At 43.0% G+C, this 24468-nt stretch overlaps 1 protein-coding gene across 2 annotated transcripts in view; it reads left to right on the forward strand.

The window, feature by feature from the left end:
- The window catches only part of MFSD12 (major facilitator superfamily domain containing 12), a 172825-nt gene that overhangs the window by 67572 nt on the left and 80785 nt on the right, over window positions 1-24468 (forward strand). For both annotated transcript variants that reach the window (XM_089687901.1, XM_089687900.1), the window contains exon 3: window positions 14016-14142. In XM_089687901.1, coding sequence (XP_089544027.1) covers window positions 14016-14142 — 127 coding nt within the window. The remainder of the gene's footprint in view (window positions 1-14015; window positions 14143-24468) is intronic.

Below are 24468 nucleotides of genomic sequence, written 5' to 3' on the forward strand. Positions count from 1 at the left end.
AGTGGTAGAGGGATCCGCCAGAGGTATGTGCAGGTACGGCTGGATCCGTGCAGGATGGATGGATGGCAGAGTAGTTAGCGTGGTCAGACAAGCCGGGTCGGTAACGGTGGAGGCAGATCAGTACAGAGCAGCAGGCAAAGAGTAAACGGGTCACAAGCCAAGGTACAGCACCAGGAGGTCAAACAGCATAGGAGTAGGCAGAAGAATAGTCAGGGATGAGCCAGTAGTCAGAACAGGAGACGGTCAACAGAGATCAGGATCAAGCCGGGTCAGCAACAAAGCAGGAATACAGGTACAGAGGCTCATGGGAAAACATACACCAAGGCCCAGAGCACAGGCCTGGTCATGCCTTATATACACCTTTCTACAATCAGCCCCAGGTTTGGCTGATTGTGAGCTTCTGGCTGCTAAGAGCACCCGCTGGTCAGCTCTGGTACTGCAGCCCACACGGCAGGTGAGCTCCACCACCAGTGCTGAGAGCACCCGCTGGTCAGCTCTGGTACTGCAGCCCACACGGCAGGCGAGTCCCACCACCAGTGCTGAGTCCATTCCTGACAGGCCCTTTGAGGGCAACCATAATGCTGATGCGGCCTGCGATGAAATGGAGCTTGACATCCCTGCCCTAAGCATAAATTCCCTCTGCAAACCAACCGCACAATGCAATAATTCCCCCTCCTAGTTCCAGTCTCCCCTCTAAACACAAATCTTTGCTAATCAATCCCACCTCAAATCCCCCCTGCAAAAATCTCACCTACTAAAAAAAAAAAAAAAAAAAGTCACCCCTTCTAGCACACATCCTCTTTTTTCCTTCAGTTTCCCATCCATACACAAATCCTATCCCCAAAATCCTCCCTCCTAGCATAATCTCTCCAATCCCCCATCCTAGCACAACCCACTCCAAATGACTTTTCCCAGCAAAAAAAAACAAACGATATTTTCTCATTTCTGTCATAAAAAAATCCCAAAAACTAAAATTTCATCCTAAATTTAGGCCAAAATTATATTCTGCTACATGTTTTTGGTAAAGAAAATCCCATTAACTGCTTATTAATTGGTTTGTGTGAAAGTTATAGCATCTACAAACTATGGTATAGATAATGGAATTTACACAGCTTTTGCTTTCTGACGTCAAATTTCTTGAGGTGCTAAAATACCTTGACAGTATAAACACCCCCAAATGACCCCTTTTTGGAAAGTAGACACCCTAAGCTATCTGCTGAGAGGCATGTTGAGTCCATGAAAGATTTTTTTTTTTTCCACAAGTTTTTGGAAAGTTTTTTTTTTTTTTCTTTTTTACAAAAAGTTGTCACTTAAATTATATATTTCTCACACAAGCCATAGGTATATGTGGAATTACATCCCAAAATACATTCTGCTACTTCTACTGAGTATGGGGATACCACATATGTCAGACTTTTTGGGAGCCTAGCCACTTACAGGAGCCTGAAATCCAATGACCACTTTGAAAGCCTGAAGGTGCGTAATGTCCTCATTTCACTTCTTCACTACCTATCACAGTTTCAGAGGCCCTGAAATGCCAGGATAGCACCAAGCCCCCCCCCCCCAAATGACCCCTTTTTGGAAAGTAGACATCCCAAAGCATTTAAAAAGAGGCATGGTGAGTATTTTGCAGAGCTCATTTTTTCTCACAAGGTTTTGAAATATAAAATAGAAAAACATGTTTTTGTTTCTTCATTTTCCAATAATTTGTGGCAACAAGCGAGATCTGTAAAATACTCAGCAGGCTTTTTATCAAATTCCTTGGGGTGTCTTTTTGGGGGGGGGGGCATGAAACTGTGATTGGTAGTCAGGAGGTGTAATGAGGAAATAAAGCCCTTTAAAAGCCTAAAGGTGCTTATTGGATTTTGGGGTCCTGTACTTGGCTAGACTGTCAAAAAGTCTCACATGCGATATCCCCATACTCGGGAGAAGTAGTAGAATGTATTTTGGGGGGTAATTCCACATATACCCATGGCATGTGTGAGCAATAAATCATTTAAGTGACAAGTTTGTGTGTGTGTGTGTCCGCATTTTGTTTTGGTCATTTTCCAAAAATGTGTAAAAAAATAAATTCATCTATAGACTCAAGATGCCTCTCAGCAAATATTTTGGGGTGTCTACTTTCCAAAAATGGGTCATTTTGGGGAGTGGCGCATTTTATGCCCAGCATTAGAAGTTTATGCCACACATCACTCCCTCTTCTTCTCAATCTGAAGACCAAGCCTTTTCTTACATCATTTGTTCACATTTTTAATATCCATAGCCAATGCTTTAAAAGTCTTTACAAATTACAATTTTAGAATTACAGAAGAGGTCTAGTTATAGAATTACTGCCTGTGATCTGGCGTTTGCGACAATATCTCACATGCATGGTGCAACCACTGTTTACATACTGGCACGGGGTCAACGCTCGCACACACGCCGGGGGCAGGCAGTGATTTGGGGTGTGTATGCGGCAAAGGTGTTTTTTTTTTCTTTTCTTCCAGTTCTTTTGATTTAAATTACTTTTACACTGTCCCTTTTCCTTCTTTTTTTTTTTTTTTTTTTCCCTTTTGTCACTTTTAATGCTATCACAGGGAATGCAAGTATCCCCTATAACCTCAATGGGCAGTGTCATACGGGTGAAACTCAAACAAATTAGAATATTGTGCAAAAGTTCATTTATTTCAGTAATGCAACTTAAAAGGTGAAACTAATATATAAGATACTCCTTACATGCAAAGCAAGATAGTTCAAGCTGTGATTTGTCATAATTGTGATGATTATGGCTTACAGCTCATGAAAACCCCAAATCCACAATCTCAGAAAATTAGAATATTGTGAAAAAGTGCAATAATTTAGGCTCAAGGTGTCCCACTCTAATCAGCTAATTAAGCCATAACACCTGCAAAGGGTTCCTGAGCCATTAAATGGTCTCTGAGTCTGGTTCAGTAGGAATCACAATCATGGGAAAGACTGCTGACCTGACAGTTGTGCAGAAAACCATCATTGACACCCTCCATAAGGAGGGAAAGCCTCAAAAGGTAATTGCAAAAGAAGCTGGATGTTCCCAAAGTGCTGTATAAAGCACATTAATAGAAAGTTATGTGGAAGGGAAAAGTGTGGAGGAAAAAGGTGCACAAGCAGCAGGGATGACCGCAGCCTGGAGAGGATTGTCAGGAAAAGGCCATTCAAAAGTGTTGGGGACTTTCACAAGGAGTGGACTGAGGCTGGAGTCAGTGCATCAAGAGCCACCACACACAGATGGATCCTGGGCATGGGCTTCAAATGTCGTATTCCTCTTGTCAGGCCGCTCCTGAACAACAAACAACGTCAGAAGCATCTTACCTGGGCTAAAGAAAAACAGAGACTAATTGTATTAATAAGGAAATATACTCACAAAGTGATGGTATAACAGGCATAAGTAACCATAATCCAAACAGGGTTACAGGTAAATCGAAAAGGGGGGGGGGGGGGTATGAAGGCTAAGGCGTTTCGAAGGGTGCTCCCTTCTTCATCAGAGCTGATAAAAAAAAAACAAATACAGATTCTCCTCAAACTATTTACATGAATCATAATGGTATAACAGGTGGCGATACTGTTAAATGAGCATAGCAATACACATGAAAATGATCATGGTAATACGTATAGTGATAATAATAATAATAATGTCAAAAATCTCATACAGAAAAGGTGCATATATAGAAAACGTACAAAAAAAAAAAAAAAAAGGAAAAACATTTTTTTATATATAGAGAGAATCCATAGAATAAACATGTATACATATATATGTAAATGCAAAAGCAGAATTGCTATTTAAAATTTAAAGACAGGATGCGTTCATTTTATTAGTGTAGTATAAAATAGTGTATGTTATTATAAAAGATACCTTGGTTGAGCAGATAGACTTCAGTATGGCAGAGTTCCCATGGGCTGCCTGCAGGTGGCAGTGGAACGCACGCCGGCTGATGAGCACTACTGCGCATGTGCTGTGCGTTCCAGGGGCCATATTAAAGAGGATCATGAAGCAGGAAGTCTCTGACACAACATCCCGTACAGCAAAGAGAGATCACAGGGCTGAAAAATACCCAAGAACCCACTGGACCTTAGGAGATTTATATTTAGTTAATATAGGACCCTAAACAGTACATAAATACTTGAAACTTGAAGGACAGTTCACAAATCCGCCTTACGTATAAGAACAGCGCCATCTAGTGACAGCTTTATCAATTGCAGGCTAAATTATTAGAAGGCAGAGTGAGTTGCTATCTTCTGCTTAGCGCAGTGGTTCTTAACCTTGTTGGAGGTACTGAACCCCACCAGTTTCATATGCGCATTCACCGAACCCTTCTTAATTGGAAAAATAAAATATGATTTTTAAAATTCAAAACATAGGTATATATTTATACATAGGTGAACAAAATGAACAAAAAACTGTTAAGAACAAAGAACAAAACCATTAAAACATGATTTTCACACAAAAACAAAAACATAATAATGAATATTTACTGCACGAATCATATGAGTCGGGTGTGGGTCTTCACCTCCGCCGAACCCGCGAGACTGACTTGCCGAACCCCTGGGGTTCGATCGAACCCAGGTTAAGAACCACTGGCTTAGCGTCAATTGATGAGGGATAAATTCAAATCAGTGAAGATCAGGGAATCATTTCTAATTACGGTGTAGATAAATACTTTTTGAATAGTTTTTAGGGAATTGCTACCCGCACATTCCTAACGATCGGCATATTCTCAAGAGCAATAATAGGATAATTTATAATATATGATGAAAAATATATATACTGAACACTCAAGGGAAAATACTTGTATCTTTAAAACACACAAGATATACTACCCATTGCATAGTATAAGAAGCACAGCACATGCGCAGTAGTGCTTATCAGCAGGCGTGCGTTCCACTGCCACCTGCAGGCGGCCTACATTATTTAAGCCATTACTTTAATTGCTAGCCACACTAAACCGGCTGAACTGCTGTAATACTGACACTCAGTGGCTGAATATCTCCTTGCCATGGGAACTCTGCCATACTGAACTCTCTATCTGCTCAACCCAGGTATCTTTTATAATAACATACACTATTTTATACTACACTAATAAAATTAACGCATCCTGTCTTTAAATTTTAAATAGCAATTGTGCTTTTGCATTTACATATATATGTATACATGTTTATTCTATGGATACTCTCTCTCTCTCTCTCTCTCTCTCTCTCTCTCTCTCTCGTACGTTTTTCTATATATGCACCTTTTCTGTATGAGATTTTTGTTATTATTATTATCACTATACGTATTACCATGATTATGTTCATGTGTATTGCTTTGCTCATCTAACAGTATCGCCACCTGTTATACCATTATGATTCATGTAAATAGTTTGAGGGGAATCTGTATTTGTATTTGCATTTGTTTTTTTTATCAGCTCTGATGAAGAAGGGAGCACCCTTTGAAACGCGTTAGCCTTCATCCCCCCCCCCATTTTTCGATTTACCTGTAACCCTGTTTGGATTATGGTTACTTATGCCTGTTATACCATCACTTTGTGAGTATATATCCTTATTAAAATTAGTCACTATTTATTGAGGTAATGCGCAAGGTTTGTGCGCTCTTTCTTTCATATTCCTCTACAGTTTTATTAAGCTTCCCCAGCTTCATGTTAGAGCTGCACAACCTCTGATCACCAGCGGATGAACACACAACACGCTGCTTGTCACTAACGCCTGTTTGATCTGAGTCTTTGAGCGCAGGAGATAGTGGATCTTTGGTGACTAAAGAAAAACAGACCTGGTCTGTTGCTCAGTGGTCCAAAGTCCTCTTTTCTGATGAGAGCAACCTTTGCATCTCATTTGGAAACCAAGGACCCAGAGTACGGAGGAAGAATGGAGTGGCACACACTGCAAGATGCTTGAAGTCCAGTGTGAAATTTCCATAGTCTATGTTGATTTGGGGAGCCATGTCATCTGCTGGTGTTGGTCCACTGTGCTTCATTAAGTCCAGGGTCAACGCAGCTGTCTACCAGGAGATTTTGGAGCACTTCATGCTTCCTTCCGCAGAGCAGCTTTATGGGGATGCTGACTTCATTTTCCAGCAGGACTTGGCACCTGCCCACACTGCCAAAAGCACCGAAACCTGGTTCAATGACTGTGGGATTACTGTGCTTGATTGGCCAGCAAACTTGCCTGACCTGAACCCCATAGAGAATCTATGGGGCATTGCCAAGAGAAAGATGAGAGATATGAGACCGAGCAATGCAGAAGAGCTGAAGGACACTATTGAAACATCCTGGTCTTCCATAACACCTCAGCAGTGCCACAGGCTGATAGCTTCCAGGCAGATAGCATTGAGGCAGTAATTGCTGCAAAAGGGGCCCAAGCAAAGTACTGAGTACATATGCATGCTTATACTTTTTCACAGGTCCGATATAGTTCTATGTACAATCCTTGTTTTATTGATTGCATGTAATATTCTATTTTTCTGAGATTGTGGATTTGGGGTTTTCATGAACTGTAAGCCATAATCATCACAATTGTGACAAATCACAGCTTGAACTATCTTGCGTTGCATGTAATGAGTCTATCGCATAGATTAGTTTGACCTTTTAAGTTGCATTACTGAAACAAATGAACTTTTGCACGATATTCTAATTTTTCGAGTTTCACCTGTATGTTCTTTTTTTGAGGAATCTGGGGTCTATCAGACTTTTGATATCTCCTCTGCCCTTACATTATCTAATCTCACCAAGATCGGTGTGATCAGATGCTTTCCCAATGTACAAATGGCGCTGTTTATATCCTGCAAAACTGAAGTGATGAAATGCTTGTAGCTTCCGATTTCTTACACTATAGAGATGGTTGGCGCCATTTCGGTCTCCAGTCAGTTTTATGGTCATCTGGCAGAAACACCGGCTGCATTCTCGGGTTCCCCCTATGGCACGGGACTGCCTGTGAAGGTCATGGGGGAGGGGGGTATCTTCACCCACTGCCTGTGAAAGCAATCCTGCAGCTAATTAGCCACTAGGATTGCTTTTACATGAAAAGCCGATCGCCGGCCAAAAAAAAGTATACTAGGATATATCCTGGTATAACCACTCAAAGTCCAGTGCTGTACCAGTACGTTGCTGCTCCTTGTTGGGTATATTTGCTATGTTTTTTTTTTTTTGTATGCAGCCTACTGGCTGAATGGGAAAAAAAAGAGAAGAAATCTCTGCCAGAAAAAGTGTATGGTATGCCCACCGTTAGAATATACCTCCCTGCATCCACCCACTTCTAATGGTGGGCACACATGAAATGTGTGAACAAATATTATAAAATATATATGCTGAAGCATAGGGGCCATCCACCCACTGGCCACCCCAGGCCATGCTTTGGCATATATGCTCTTTTTTTTAACTGCAGATGAAAAATCTCATCCAACAGCGCTACAGACACCTACTTATGTATATTCTGAGAGCAAGACCCTGTTGCTGTCACAGTAAACAATTCGGTGCTGCAGCTGAATGGTGTTCCTGCAAAGCAAACAATATTTAACAATAAAACAAAGTAACAATAGAACTCAACTCAAAACTTGAGATACTTTTTTTTTTTAAACTTTTTTTTTTTTTTTTGTAACAACCTCTGAGTTTTGGTTCTCTCAAAATGTGATGGACAGTTTCCTGACTATCTAACATCTTTGAGACACTGTGTGAAAATGGTGAATACTTGCCGTGCTGTACCATATACTAATACTTCACTAGTGTATGGTAGCGATGGAAGCAGTCCTTGAGGCAGAGACCATTTGGCCAAGCGGGTGTCGTGTCTTATTCCATGTTTTCTACAGACACATCTACTTTGGGGTGACCTTTGGATTGGGGTACCAGAGAGGACATCCAGAAAATGCCTCTAATGCAGCCGGCTAACTACATCTGGATTTGAGGATTGGGCCACAGCACCTCCTGGATACAAAAGAGCCCGTGATGATCTCTTCCTGAAAATTTAGGAAGGATCCATTTTGTCCAGTTGCTTTGTAAATCACAAAAGAGTATATATAGATATAGATATAGATATAGAGAGAGAGAGAGAGAGAATCCTTTTGTACCAGAGTCGAGCTTTCCGGGAAACTAGGTAAGGATTTATCATTTGGTCGATTTAAGTCCACCCCTCCCATGTTAATGTTACAGTCATGGACACAGAGGGGCTTCTCAACAACTCCAGATACTGTGTTAATTTGGACTGTCGCATCTGCGTGAATGGAAGACAGGAAGAAAACATCCCGTTTTGTCCTTCCACTTCACTGCGAGCAATTCATCATTCCTCAAGCAGGTTTTCTCCACCTTTTCTAAGTCTCATATTTACAAGCCGTTGGGGGAAGCCCCGGCGATTAGGTCACACGGTGTGACACGAGCCAATTCCAAGATTGTACAGATGTCTAAATAGTGGCAGGCCTGTATAGAGATTGTCCACGTATAAGTGGTACCCCTTACGGAACACCAAGTCCCAAACTATCTTGCCACTGCTCCCCATGTAGTCTGGGCAGTTGGGGGGCTCTACTTCACTGTCTCTTCCCTTATAAACCCTATATTTGTACGTACGGCCTGTGGCCCTCTCACAGAGCTTATACAATTTGACCCCATATCTGGCGCGCTTGCTGGGGATGTACTGTTTGAATGCAAGGCGGCCAGTAAAGTGAATGAGGGACTCATCCACGCAGATGTTTTGCTGGGGCATATACACATCTGCAAATTTCTCAGTGAGGTGGTTTGAGGTAAAATTTTGTGGAGCCTGTCATGTTCAGGGTGACACCTAGGATGACAGTGTGATTTCACTGAAATGCATGAAGCTCATTATCGTCTCATATCTATGCCTGGCCATGGCAGCAGAGGACACGGGCTTACAATGAATCGGGTCTGTAGACCAATACGACCGCAACTCATTCTTTTTTGTAATGCCCATGTTGAGGGTTAGGCCCAAAAAAGTTTTAAATTCGTACTGTAATAGGTTTCCATGCAGATTGTCTGGCAAGGTTTGAATTTTGGGTTTGCGGCGATATATTGTAGAGCATATAAATTGCTTTGGCCCACAATCAATTTGTACAAATCTGTGAGAAACAGCTCCATAAAATCAAGGTATTTAAATTTGCTGTTTCCACCTGAATTCCAGGTTGGACAGTGAATGGGGAACGTACGGGTGCTGCAGAATTTGTGGGCAGCCAATCCAGGTTTGCAAGCATGTCCGGAAGGACACTAGGGGTTGTACGGCATGTGTGCGAATTCTTGGTGGCTGCGGGACACTACTTGTGCTGGTCGCCGCACCAGCTTGTACTGCACTTATGGGACTCGCCACATCACCAAGTGATACTGCAGTGCTGGTGCTCTCCAGTTCACCAAAAGGTAGTGTGGCACTAGTACTGGCACTCTGCTGCATATGAGACAAGTCATGTGATCCTAGCAATTCAGCTTCATGGGGTCGGGTACGCCTGATCTTAACAGGGACCTCTTCTCCATCGTCTGAGCTACTTGTCAGGGTGCCGCTGCTGTCTACAGGTTCGTATTCGGAAGCAGATTGTGTCTGGGAGTTTTTCCCCTTTGCTCTCACCTGACATGCTCAGAATCCTGTAGGCCTCTTCACTAGTGTACCTTTGGTTGGACATTTTGGGCTCTAAATATATAGGTACCTAGTGTGACTCACGGGGAAAAGAGCACCTGACTGCTGAACCGCTATCAGTAAAATTCACCTGCTAATGCTGGCAGAGATCAGGCCTGATTCTGCAAACACTGCGGTTTTGTGTGCAATGTATTACAGGTGAACAGAAATTATGCTGACACTGCACTTCTTGTTAGGGGTGGGGGGGAGCGTTGGGGCTAAACACTAGTGCAGGCGGCGAACAGGGATGATCTTGCTAACACTGCATTTTTGGGGATACTAATACTAAGGGGCACTGGTATAGTTTTGTTCGTGATCAATATATTGATCTGTACAAACACTATACTAGTAATAACGGTAATCGGCGACCTATAGCGCGAGTGCGATAGTGAGCTGGCAATCTAACGCTAGCTGACCCTAGCTGGGAGGGACGCTAACTGACCCTGACGCTGTCTGACGTCGCTAGTGGCACTAATACAGTGATCAGTGAAAGATGCTGTACACTGACACTGTACTAATTGCACTGGCAGGGGGCAATCAAAGGGTTAAATGTGGCAATCAAGGGGTTAAAATGTCTCCATCTAATGTGTGTGGGTGCAGTCTGCTGCTTTTACGCACGTGTGATGTCTTTCTTCTCTTTCTGGAACAAAATGGTTCCAGGGAGAGAACCACTAGCTAGATCCTGCATCTGTATTTACAAATACAGGCACAGCTCTGCATCTCCATTCGCTGTAGCAGATCGTCAGAGCCCCGGCCAAAATCACTGGCCGAGATCTGCTGACATACACCTCCTACAGCGAATGACAGTGGTGGGGGGCGCGCACATGCGCGTTTTTAACCCGGAATAGCAGAGCGACATACAGGTACGTCGCTTTCCTTGCAGCTACCACCAGTCCGCAGTACGTTGCAGATGGGAAGCGGTTACCGAGGCCGAGATCTACCTGAACAACATGAGTTGAAGATCACCGGGCACATTCACCTCTTCACACCTGATTTAAACCTCTAATACTACTACTGTGTCACAATTGCATGCATTGCACGGCAATCATGGGTTTAAATCAGGTGACGAGGAAACATATCGCTTCCTCACAACCTGTCAAACGCACTGAGACCGCTTTGTAGAGGAGCAGCAGTGCCTACTTCACCTGTGAATGAGCCCTTAGTTGTAATCTGCAGCGGCACCCTAAGAGACCCATTCAGGTACATGGGCCACTCTGCAAGTGCCCTGCAACTGCATGCTTCTGCAGGGTCCAAGGGCTTAAAGCAGGTGGTGAGAAAGCACACCGCTGCCTGTTTAACCCCTTGTTTGCGGTACTGCACAAGATTTCAGGACAATTGCAGAGCGGCCTCATTCACTTGAATGGGTCGTGCTTGGCTGGTGCTACACCCACCAAGTAGTTTAAGGAAGGATTGATTTTAAATCATTGACGCAATGCTATATGTACTTGTAACCAAAGCTTGATCAATGCTTATAATGCGCAATACAACATTTCCATCTGATTATCCTGTAGCCATACATGGTGGGTGTATTCACACACTGGTGAATTTGGTTTATCCATGCACCAGAAAAAAAGAATAGATGTCGATTAGAACACTGAATCTTACCACCACATCATCATATCAAAACAGGGCGATTTAATGTGAAATTAAGGGAAATATCCTCAATGGGATACAGATGGCAAAAAAAAACTAATAGAGGTTATAGACCTTTTAATATATTTATAAACGATATAGGGTCTGGGATTAAAAATCCCATTTCAGTCTTTGCAGATGACACCAAGCTGTGCAGTGGAATAACGTCCTTACAGGATGTCTTCAGTTTACAAGCCGACCTCAATGCTCTGTTTAATTGGGCAACTATGTGGCAAATGAGGTTTAATGTTGATAAATGTAAGGTTATGCACTGGGGGGCTAAGAATATGCATGCATCATACATACTAGGAGGGGTACAACTGGGGGAATCAATGGTGAAGGATCTGGGAGTTCTGGTAGATCACAAGCTTAATAACGGCATGCAATGCCAAGCTGCGGTTTCTAAAGCGAGCAAAATCCTCTTGTATTAAAAGAGGTATAGACTCCAGAGAGAGAGATATCATATTACCCCTGTACAAATCATTAGTGACACCTCATCTGGAATATGCAGATCAGTTTTGGGCACCAATTCACAAAAAGAACATTGGGGAACTTGAGAAAGTACAGTGAAGGGCAACCAAACTGATAAGAGGCATGGAGGAGCTCAGCTATGAGGAAAGATTAGAGGAACTGAATTTATTCTCTCTTGAGAAGAGGAGATTAAGGGGGAATATGATCAACATGTATAAATACATCAGTGGTTCATATAGTGAACTCGGTGTAGAGCTATTCACTCTGAGGTCATCAGAGGACAAGGTGGCACTCTTTACGTCTGGAGGAAAAGAGATTTAATTTCCAAACACGGAAAGGTTTCTTCACAGTGAGAGCTGTGAAAATGTGGAATAGACTCCCTCAAGAGTTGGTTCTGGCCAGCTTAGTGGATTGCTTTTAAAAAAAGGCCTGGATTGTTTCTTAGATACACAGAATATAACTGGATACTAACATTTATAGGTAACGTTGATCCAGGGAATATCCGATTGCCTCTCGGGGGATCAGGAAGGAATTTTTTTCCCTGCAGGAGCAAATTGGATCATGCTTTGCTGTTTTTTTTTTGCCTTCCTCTGGATCAACCATGGGTATAGGATTATAACTATTTTTTTTAATGGTTGAACTGGATGGACTTTTGTCTTTTTTTGACCAGACTAACTATGACTAGGACTATGACAGGGTGTAGAGCAGCAGTACAGAGTAGACATCAACTTATGTGGCTCTTGCTCCCTACTACAGCTCCAACTTTACAAGTAGTTCCTCTGCATTGTACTGTTTGATGCTCTGGGATGGCGTGTCAGCAAGCCCAGCTCGAGATCTACCGGTCACCTGGCCAAGATCTACTGGTTGCTGACCCCCGGTGTGTACAAAGGATCATGGGGGAGCTCATGTCAATAATGGGGATGATATTGACATAAGCCCAAATGATCCACAATGGCTCAAATGGATATGATCCAGAAATATTTAGACAGAATAAAGGTGAATAAGGCACCTGGACCAGATGGCATATACCCATGGGTCCTAAAACAATTGAGCTTTGTCATTTCAAAGCTATTGTTTCTATGTTTTAGAGACTCTTTAACCATTTGCCAACTTCCCCATATATAGATTTAGTGATATGGGGCAGCCGTATAGAAAGGTGATTCTGCACTTCCTGGTCACGCGAGTGCACATACACCTCCAGCACGCTGCTTGTGCTGTAATTTGCCACAGCAGAAACCAATGAGCACCTCCACCTGGTGATCGTCGGAGACAGGGTACACAGACCCGGTACACACGCTCAAAAAAACTTGCATGGTGTCTTGTAACCCTGCCCCCCACTTTCAGGAAGATGATGTATGGTCACATGACAGAACTTTTTAACCTTGTTGAAAAAAAAAAAACTCATCTGAAACTAAGAAAAGGCAATTCCCATGCAGTTATTTTCTTATTCTGGGCCAACAATCTTGTACAATATCCTTTTTGTGTCTTTTGGTCAGTTGACTACGTCGGATGCACTTATGATCAGCAGACAACGTTTTCACGGAAACGATATGCCATCATAACCTTTGATACTGTACCTCACAACACAGCAAATACATTTGTCAACCTCCTGTAGTCCCACATGTAGGGACATGATATACTGAACTTTTCAAATAGCCCTTGTATGCACATTTTCTTGCGCTGGAATATTGATGATGCATGGATTACTGCAAGACTGCTTATCAGCACAGAATGAGTTGCATATTGGTGAGTCAGGATCTTTAAGGGTTAAAGTTGAAGTTTTGTAACAAAATGTTTTTGACCTTTTACAGGTAAGTGACCTAGCGCTGTATCCTCAGTTTTAAGTACATAAGTAACACTTCTAAATTGTATCCTAAGCCCTCCTGGTTACTGTAAAAATCCTCCCTTCAGTGTTGCCTGAGCCTCGTCTCAGCAGTGAGCATCAGCACTGCATAGTTTAACTTCTTCAACTGTAGCAGTGAAGGATCCTGCTGCTTATCCTTGCCTCACTCGATCACTCACAAAATTCTTTGCATTCTGTAAAATTACTTACAAAGTGTTCTGTGAATGGAGGAAGGGGGTATGAATGAAGTGCAGGAAGCAGAGCTGTACAGTGCTGTCCACTGCGTGCTCCCTCTGGTGAGTGTAGGTGCAGGCTTTCACCAGAGTGAACCTGTTAGCTGCCTTGTATCCTCAAAGTAGGTTAAGGGTTTAATATTAAAGGTTCATTTTAGGGGTTGTGTTAAAAGCTGTTTTTTTTAGGCGTTCGATTTCCAACAGTAGTTTTTCTCTTTCCACAGATATGCTTTCACTGTATTGGCAAACATCTCTGTTTATTCTGCTGCTTGGTTGCTACTTCACTTTCAGCTGGGGGAGATGGATGATGAAAACACACATGTGGGACGTCAAGACATTCCTGTCTTCAGGGTATGTGTAACAACACTATTAATAAAGTTGAACGTCAGCCATTTGTCTTTAAGGACACATTCAAATTTAAAGGATACTTCACCTTTTGGACAAAAATAACAAATGCACGTTTTTTTGCAGGTAAAAAAAAAAGTGCATTTATTATTTTTGTCCTAAGGAGGCTGGAAAGCATTGCACGAGCGATTTAGTAGATCAGTGATGCAATGCAGGTCTCCTGCAGACCTGTCAGAATATCTGTTTGCCATATGGGATGTACGGTCAAGCAGATATACTGACAGGAAGCTTCAATGAACTACCACAGCGCTGGTAGAAAACTACATGCTGGCAGCCGTTAAGGCTGTCGGGATTTGTAGACACTCATTTACAGAACTCTGTTAATGAGTGACGCGGCTGTGTGGGCAGTGCCCAGCACAGCCACGCTGTTTTCAAGTTTGACAGATGCAATCTGTCAGAGGGGGAGGAGCGGCGTTTTGACAGATAGTAGGGAAACTTCTCCCCATACAATCTGTCAGAGGGGGAGGAGCGGCGGCGGCAGGCGCAGCTGCAGCTATGGGAACATGTTCAGGGGTGTGGAAATGTTTGAAAAAACTACTTGTCCAGGGATTAAATCGGTTTCCCAATCTACTTGTCCTGATAAAAAAAACATACATTTTAACCAAAACTGTATTTAAATCTGCTTTAAGTAATGTGTGGGGCTTTTAAAAACAAAAGGGGCTTTATGGCGACGTTTTAATATTTTTAACATTGCACTGTTTATCTCTTCCTCCCTTGCAGACCTTGCAGTGTAATGAGCACCAATTGGCTGCTCGTCAGGAAAGGGGAGCGTCGGACTTACCCTTTATCTCTTTCGCTGCCAGAGCTGTTTTTGCGTTATTTACACACATTTAAAAAATTGTTTTAGGCCTAAAGATGACACAAACCCCCCGAACATTATATTTTTTCTGAAATCAGAGATCCTAGAAAATAAAATAGCGGTAGTTCCAATTTTTTAATGTTACATGATATTATCACAAAGGTCTAGAAAACACAAAATTTCAGTAAAAAATACATTTAAGTTAATTGTAGGGCACATCAGTATAGTGTACGGAGGAGGTCTGGTGCTAGAATTATTGCTCTCATTCTGGCATGCGTGGCGATATGTAACATGTATCGCAATCCACGTTTTCATGTGTAGGATCCTGAGTATGTGCTTTTAAGTTTGTGCGTGTGTACATATGTGGGGGGCCTTGAAAAACTTGGGTGTTATATGCTTGGGCGTAACTTCCATTTACTACACTGTACTACACTGAATATAATGCGGTGCGCATCGCATTACATTCTTTTCCGGCCTCGATGTGGGGGGCCTTGAAAAATTTGGGGGTGTTATATGCTTGGGCGTAACTTCCATTTACTACACTGTACTATACTGAATGTAATGCGGTTCGCATCGCATCACATTACATTCTCTCCTGGCCTCGATGACTGGGAATCTGTCGAACGGGGACCCGGAAGTGATGTCACATCACTTACGGATCAGGAGAAGAATGGGAGGGAAGAGGAGCGGATGTGTCCGCTCTCCTCCCTCCCCTATAACACACTCCGTGGCATGCACCGAACCAGTCTCGGGCCCACAGATGGGCAAGCGGAGCCTGGGACATATAGCGGAGGCGGTGGAGAGGCTGATACTCACTGTAGGCTGTGTGGAAGCAATTGGGTGGCAACGCTGCTGCCCAAATGCTTCCACCTGACAAGTGAGCCCTGCTGCTTGCCCGCAGCAGGGCTAAGGGCAAAAATAAATTACCTGCCCGGCGCCCGGAACTACATGTCCCGGGCGATAGGAATTGAAAATCCCTGATGTTACATGTTCCACCCTAAAAACTGGTGGAACATGTAACATGTTCCAAAGGTGAACTTATCCTTTAAAGCTGAACTTTGGAATAAGCAAATCTTGTCTACATCTTGTCTACATACAAGAGTAATGCGTATTCTTACTTGAATCTTGGTGTGCTTTGTGTGCTTTTTCCAGATCTGTGCAGTATTCCAGTGTGAAACTTTGCCTTTGTGCAGGAGCTTCCTGCAATAAAATCCATTCAGTGCTGCTTTCTCTCTTGTTTAGGACGCCTCAATTAATAAATGGTGGGTAATGAACTAAGCGTTTGCACCCTCCTGTGTGCATTTTTATAGTTCTGCTCTGGATTCCTCCTACCTGAGGAGGGCTGCACCGCTGAAGCATTTCACTAGAAGAAAGATAGAATCCATATCTATCCGATTTGGTGACAGCCTGCTGAGTGCTGAAATGTTTGTGCACATTAGTGTGCGATGTGAACATGTTCAATATAGGGATTCTTTAGTCAGATTATAATGTACATGGCCAGCTTCAGTTCCATGTTTTTGAAAATCTTTATTTGTATCATGTTCAAAGTATCACAAAAGAGAAACCATTTAGCAGAAAATAATTTCAGGCAAAGTACAGTTGTTCCCCCTCTCTATCCCCCCGATCTAAACTACTAAGTTTCACCTAGCCAGTTATCCACATATTGCAACAGCAGCCTACTGAGATGTCTAATGAACCCTCATAGACTACCTTGGAGCCATCACCTAGATGTTCCTAATGAAAACTCGCTGTGCAGGCCGTCAGGAGGGAGAAAAAATTTGGCTGTGACGTGAAGATTGCAGCAGGCAGGAAGGTTGGTAATACTCAGGTAAATAAGCAGCTAGAGAGGAAGGGGTTGATTTGTTTTAGATAGGAGTTGTTGGAAATTGACTGAATTTGGACTTTCTAGTCTTTGATATGATGTTAGAGGATCTTTGAGTATAAACTTATTTATAGTACATGTTGCTACAGAGGTCAGTGATGGCGTCCTGGGTTTAGTAACACTTTAAGCAATATTTATTCAGAGCTCAGAAACATCCCACCTCTTCTTCTACTCCTGATCCTCAACCAGGTTTCAGACCCCCGGCATGCCTGTCCTACAGGATGCTGATTCAGAGGGGAATGCATAGGATGTAGAGACGTTGGAGGAAGCTGCAGAAGATTTCTTTCCCCCCACATTGTCACTACACCCTGTTCCAAATTATTATGCAAATTCTATTTAAGTGTCACAAAGATTAAATATTTTGTTTTTCAGTTTAACTCATGGATGGCATTGTGTCTCAGGGCTCTTTTGATCACTGAAAAGAATCTCGGACACCTATGATAATTAGATTGGCAGGTGAGCTCAATTTAAGGAAAAACTACTAAAGGACGGTGTTCCACATTATTAAGCAGAGCTCCATTTTCAAGCAATATGGGGAAGAAAAAGGATCTCTCAAAAAGAGTGAAATAGTTCAATGCCTTGGACGAGGTATGAAAACATTAGATATTTCACGAAAACTTAAGCGTGATCATCGCACTATTAAGAGATCTGTGGCTGATTCAGAGCACAGATGGGTTTGTGCAGATAAAGGCACATTGAGGAAGATTTCTGCCAGATCCATGCATCGGATCACGAGAGCAGCTGCTAAAATACCATTACATAGCAGCAAACAGATATTTGAAGCTGCTGGTGCCTCTGGAGTCCCACGGACATCAAGGTGTAGAGTCCTCTAGAGTCTTGCAACTGTGCATAAACCTTTTATTCGGCCACCACTAACCAATGCTCACATGCAGAAACGGCTGCATTGGGCAGAAAAATACATGAAGACTAATTTTCAAACAGTCCTGTTCAGTGATGAGTGCCGTGCAACCCTGGATGGTCCAGATGGATGGAGTAGTGGATGGTTGGTGGACGGCCACCCTGTTAAAACAAGGCTGCGACCTCAGCAAGGCGGTGGTGGAGTCATGTTTTGGGCCGGAATCATGGGAACAGAGCTGCTCGGCCCCTTTAGGGTCCCCAAAGGTGTAAAGATGACCTCTGCAAAGTATGTGGTGTTTATGACTGACCACTTTCTTCCCTGGTACAGAAGGAAGAACTATGCTTTCCGTAATAAAATCATCTTCATGCATGACAATACACCATCTCATGCTGCAAAGACTACCTCTGCATCAATGGCTGCTATGGGGATAAAAGGAGAGAAAGTCATGATGTGGCCTCCATCCTCCCCTGACCTCAATCCTATTGAGAACCTTTGGAGCATACTTAAGCAAAAGATCTATGAGGGTGGGAGGTAGTTTACATCCAAACAGCAGCTCTGGGAGGCTAGTCTGACATCTTGCAAACAAATTCAAGCAGAAACTGTCCAAAAACTCACAAGTTCAATGGATGCAAGACTTGTGAAGCTGCTATCAAATAAGGGGTCCTATGTTAAAATGTAACGTGACCTGTTAAAATGTTTAAAAAGTTAAAATGTTGTTAAAAGTTTGATTGAAATAGCTTTTGATTTCAGTAAATATGCTGCAAACACAACAAATGACAATTTTCAGTTCTTTACAACCTATAAAGTGTTTTGAAACTTACTGTGCGTAATAATTTGGAACAGTGCATTGTAAGTTTTTTTTTTTTTTTTTGTTTGTTTAAAAAAAAATACTGTTGTTAGAAGGTTTGTTCAATAAAATTTGAATTGTACTCTTAATAGTTGATAACATGAGAACTATGCTGACTGTTATTTACATCAATTATTTAGGTAAATGAGAAAAATATAATTTGCATAATAATTTGGAACAGGCTGTATATTTAATATTGAAGCAGGAGCATCACACAACATGCTTGCTAGCTTATTGCTTCTATCCACAAAAGCCTTGGCGTTGTACAGATTGACTCTCTTCTGTCCCACCGCATCCCTTTAGCCACAAAGCCCTGAAAAATATTCCCTGTTTATGAACAAATTGAATGTACAGTCAAGGATGACAGGGTCACTCGTGAAAGGATTTTCACTCCCTAAAAATCTTTGCCAAACTCCAGTGGAAAGATTTTACAAAACATTTAGGATATCCCTGTGGTTGATCCTACAATCTCTGTCCTAAACAAGCATCCAGCTTTTTCTGCTATTTTGGGATGTCAAACCACAGCTAACTAGACCAGGACAATGAACAACCAACATGATGCGGTTTTGCAGAGACATGCAGTTACGGAGCAATTGCTGCACTTTCCATCTACTCTTCTTTTCTGTGTAGATGTCCTAAAACATATCATGAGACAAATACTCAGAATGTCTCTAATCTCCATTCAGTTACGCAGTATTCTCTGGCTAAAATCTTGGAAAGCTGAAGTTGCCTGGAAGAGGTGCCTCACACGCATGTCTTTTCAAGAAAGATATGTATTTTGTGAGGCGCTTGACCAATTTGACAATGATCGACAATTCCCGGGCGCCAGGTCACCATGGCGGCTAGAAAGTACGGCTTGGCACCCAGGCTGTTAGCCCCAGTGGAGTAGCACATGGGGAGCGCAGCCAGCCACAACATTGCCGGGCAGACTGCAGGTGTCACTGGTGTGAGGCCGGGGGGTATGGAGGAGTGGTGCTGTGAGGGTGGAGAGCGGCAGGAATATGAAGGGCGGGTTAGGGGAGATTGAGGGCTCTAGAGCAGTAGGAAGGGTGGGTCAGATGAGGAGCAGAGCTGGCAGGAAGTGTCCCCCTGTGCGGCTCTCTGTGACACCTATCGCTTGGGGGAGACTCTCAGCCTCACCTCGGAGCAGGAACTGATGGCATGACAGCCAGTGTGGCCACCTATCAGTGCCCGATAAATGCAGCCTCATCAGTGGCCCCTTCAGTGCAGCCCCGCCAGTGGCCCCATCAGTGAAGAAAAATTACTTATTTTGAAGGTTTTTTTTTTTCGTTTTTGTTTTACTTTTCAGTCTTTTCCTCGTGTTTAGTAACAAATAAAAACCCCAGTGGTGATTAACTACGACTAAAAGCTATCTGCCTAAAAAAAAAAATAATTTGTGCACAATGTTGCATGACTGCCCAACTGTCCTTTACCCTCAGTTCACATCTTTGCAGGTGGTGCCGCTGTGGGACCCACACAAATACCTGCAGCCACACCACCCACACAAAGGAATGGAGGACCCGCCTAATTCTAATGGCACGCCGTCCACACTGGAAATCGTAACCATACTGGGAACCCCGGTTCCCATGCAGGCTGTGATTTTCAAACTAGTTCATGGACTTTTCCCTGCGTGCCCTGGGGCATGAGAGTCCATTCAATTTGTGGCCTGGACAGATGTGAACCTCCGCATTCTTCCCAGGTTGTAACTTCAAAACCTAAATTCAGCCCTTTTTGGCACAAAGCTTAGCCAACAAAGATCACCAAAGTCCTCTTCAAAGCCTACTTTACAATGAAGGAGTGTCCTCACTCCTAAGAATGGGGGATGTCTGTTGCAGTTTGCATCTCTGTGATTTCCAAAAGTTACAAAACTCTACCACCTTACAACTTCAAATCAACGAAAGACTGTCCAAGGAAAGTCAGATTTTCCAAAAGACCCTAAACCACCTCTTGCCATAGGGAATTGCAGTGCCACCACTGCCACAGAACAGGTTTCTTCTTAGACCTGGTCATGGTGCAAAAAACCTTTCCTTGACTTAAAATCTCTCAACAAATTATTTGACATTTAAAATTTTTGTATTAATCTGCAAGGTCAGTAATTGCTTCTCTGAGACAAGGGAAACACTTGACATCTGTGGACATCCAAGATGCTTACCCACTTCACCCAGCGATTTCTGTGCTTTGCAATGGCAGATGGCCACTTGCAGTTTGTTGCCCTGCTCCTAGAGTACTTGCAAAGATCTAGATGACTTTCTCCTGAAGGATCAATATCCCTTATAACTCATCAAATGTCCAAAAGACAATTCAGCTGCTTCAGGCCTTTGTCTAGGTCGGGTGTCGGCAACCCGCGGCTCCAGAGCCGCATGCGGCTCTTTTTCACCTTGGCTGCGGCTCCGGAGCACACTGCCCACCAGGTGACAGGCAATAGGGTCTTCTGTGTGCCGGGCGCCCGCTCCCCTCCCTCCTCTCGGGCGGCCGCCCCAAAAGTCAGGACTCTGCAGCTAGCCCAGCAATGGGCAAACTACGGCCCGGCGGACCTTTTAATCCAGCCCGCGGAGCGTGGCAAACATTGGCTGTCAGCATGTAGGCGGGGCAGCGTGACGAACTCCTCTCCTCTCACAGTCCGCCCTGAAGACCAGAACGGCGCGGGAACACGGCGAGAGGAACGCGCGGAGCAAAGGTAAGTGAATTGACACATTATGGGGAATGAATTACTATAGGGGGGATGAATTCCTATATGGGGGATGAATTACTATAGGGGGAATGAATTACTATATGGGGGATGAATTACTATGGGAGATGAATTACTATATGGGGGATGAATTACTATGGGGAGATGTATTTTCAGTTTTAAAAATGTGGCTCTCAAAATAAATTTCAATCGTGGTTTTGGCGAGATTTGGCTCAGTTGAAAAAAAAGGTTGCCCACCACTGGTCTAGGTAAATAACAAGATTGTTTTTCGTTCTCCATCTCTCCCTGTGCCTAGAGTACTTGTCTGATCCTGGATACATTAAAGTTCTGTTTCTAAGACATTGTGCTCAACTGAGATCCAAAAGAAATCCCACAGTGCGATTTGCCATGAGAGTTCTGGGCCTAATGCTGGGCTCCTTCAAGACCGCAAATATGAAAGTCCACAATGATGACATTATAAAAATAAAACAGAATTTAGCTGCCATAAGTAGTATCATATGTTGTGAGAAGGAAAAGGAAAACATGACTTTACTGGTACCAGGGATAACACAATTGTATAAAATTTTCTTAATTGTATTACCTGACTAAAACATACAAAACAATTGTTAAAAGCATAAGGGAAAACATCTCCAATATATGGTCATATCTCTCATTGTTATATCCATTTGAATATACTGTTTAAATTATTGTACCTTGCTTCATAGGATAAGGGGAAACTGGCCGCACACTGCCACAGAACTGATGCAAAATTTATTTAATGTCAATCAGGACAGCAAAACAGGACAAAATTGTTGACGTGTTTCACACTAAAATCACGTGCTTATAACAAAGGAGGTATGAGGAGCTTGGCTATTTAAATATGCAACACAACAGCTACTTTCCAAACTGTATGCACTACTAGTTCTACCTTCCTCAGATGGTAGAAACAGTAGCACATACAGTTTGAAAAGTGCAAAAGAGGGAATGTGCCCACATCAGAACAATAGTCCTAGCGTGGTTAATGTGAGTTTAAAAATACTTGGGGGGTAAAGTGAGCAAAGTAAGTGGTGTCATTGGAGGACCCTCAAGAAATTCAGTTTGTAGGGTCCTGTTTGGTCTATAAGAAGTTGTATAGAGGGTGAGGACCAATTCACCAAATATGGGAAGCTTGCAAACGGCCTGAATGGATTGGATTCCCAAAATAACAATTCAGAAGGCCCAGTTCAAATCTAGGGTTCCCCAGAATTGGATGGGGGGGAGGGGGGATGTCCTGTTGACAAGGAGGGCAAAGTTAAGAGCGAGGAGCATAATTATGTTATGCCAATAAGAGGGTGCATTTTGAATGCTAGAGAAGAGATAGCATGGCACCACTGAACCTGATTGAGAAGGATTGGTGTTTGGGCCTGTTCAGTACTGGGAACTTGGTAATATTTTTTTGTAGGTCTGGGATGGCTAGCCCACCATACCTAGTCAGGAGCCTAGGGTGTATGGGCCTTTTTCACACCCATATAAAATCCTATAGGATAGCCTTAGCCTGTTTAAAATACCTCAAAGGAATGCAGATGGGCAGAACTTGGAATAAGTAGAGGAATTTGGGGTGAATACACATCTTGATGATATTGCAGCACACGAACCAAGAATGCAGACCTCTTTGCCATGTGGACAGGAGAGAACAAACCTTCTCCAAAAGTGGGGGGAAATTCAAGTCAATGATGTGAACCAATTGTGGGGGGATCAGGATACCCAGGTATTTCAGAGCCGCTGTAGACCACTTAAACTTTGTCTGCAGGGAGTGTAGCAGAATGTGTGACATCACGCCCATCCCCTCCGACTTAGTAAAGTTAATTTTGAGGTTAGAAAGGTCGCCATAGTGTTCAAATTTGCGAAAAAAATTGTGGATAGATCTCCTCGGATTAGTGAATGTGAACATCATATCAGCATAGGCTGATATCTTGTGTTGAACACCTCCAGCCCCTGTATATCTGGGTTCTGCTGGATCATGCATAGAAAGGGTTCCAATGTGAGAGTGAAGAGCAAGGGAGATAAAAGGCAGCCCTGTCTTGTACCATTACTAATAGTAAAGGGATCCGAGAGGATGCCATTAACCTTTACCAACGCTGTGGGTATAGTGTATACTCTGGAAACCCAATGGCACATATTCCTCCCCAGCCCAATGTGTCGAAAGACTGCAGACATAAACCCCCAATCGACCTGGTCAAAGGCCTCCTCTGCATCTGTCCCCAAAAACAAAGGGAGTGTCAGTCTGATTGGTGACCTAGATCAGGTTGAGTTCCTTAATAGTGTTATCCAGAGCTTCCAGAGTTGGGATAAACCCAACCTGATCTTGGTGGATCAGAGAAGGCAAATGTTGGAAGTGTGTAGCTATGATCTTGGTGAACAGTTTCAAGGCGACGTTTAAGAGAGCGATCGCCCTATAACTGCTGCAAGATGAAGGTGTCTTTCTCTTCCTTGTGGAGGACAGTTTTATATGGGCCTGCAATGTATCTTGGGGGAGAGAAGCTATATCCCATAGATAGTTACACAATTTGACCATATAATGTACTAGATGAGGAAGTAAAAGTTTGTTATTGGACGGGAAAGCCGCCAAGCACTGGAGCTTTGCTGCATTTGATGGAGCTTATTGCACCTCTTCGAGAGAGATGGGGTCTTCCACTTCTTGTCTTATTGGTGAGGGAAGCCTGGGCATACCCGGGGCCCTCTGATAATCTTGCAAGGACACTTGAGAGGGGGACTGCGTACTAAGATTATATAGTGGGGAGAATAATTATTTGATCCCCTGCAGATTTTGTAAGTTTGCCCCCTTAAAAAGAAATGAAGGGTCTATAATTTTTATCATAGGTGTATTTTAAATGATGGAGACAGAATATCAACCAAAAATCCAGGAAAAAAAACATGATACAAATGTTGTAAAATGAGTTGCAGTTCAGTGAGTAAAAAGTATTTGATCCCCAAGCGAAACATGACTTGGAGAAACCTTTGTTGGCAAGCACAGAGGTAAGACGGTTCTTGTAGTTGGTTACCAGGTTTGCACACATCTCAGGAGGGATTTTGGTCCACTCTTCTTTACAGATCTTCTCTACATCCTTAAGGTTTCTTGGCTGTCATAAATATTTTTATAGGATTAAGTTCTGGAGACTGGCTAGGCCACTCCATGACCTTAATGTGCTTCTTCTCGAGCCACTCCTTTTTTGCCTTG

This window comes from Staurois parvus, unplaced genomic scaffold (genome assembly GCF_062004578.1).
Source record: "Staurois parvus isolate SC_StPar_1 unplaced genomic scaffold, SC_StPar_1.0 ptg000439l, whole genome shotgun sequence".
Lineage (NCBI taxonomy): Eukaryota > Metazoa > Chordata > Amphibia > Anura > Ranidae > Staurois > Staurois parvus.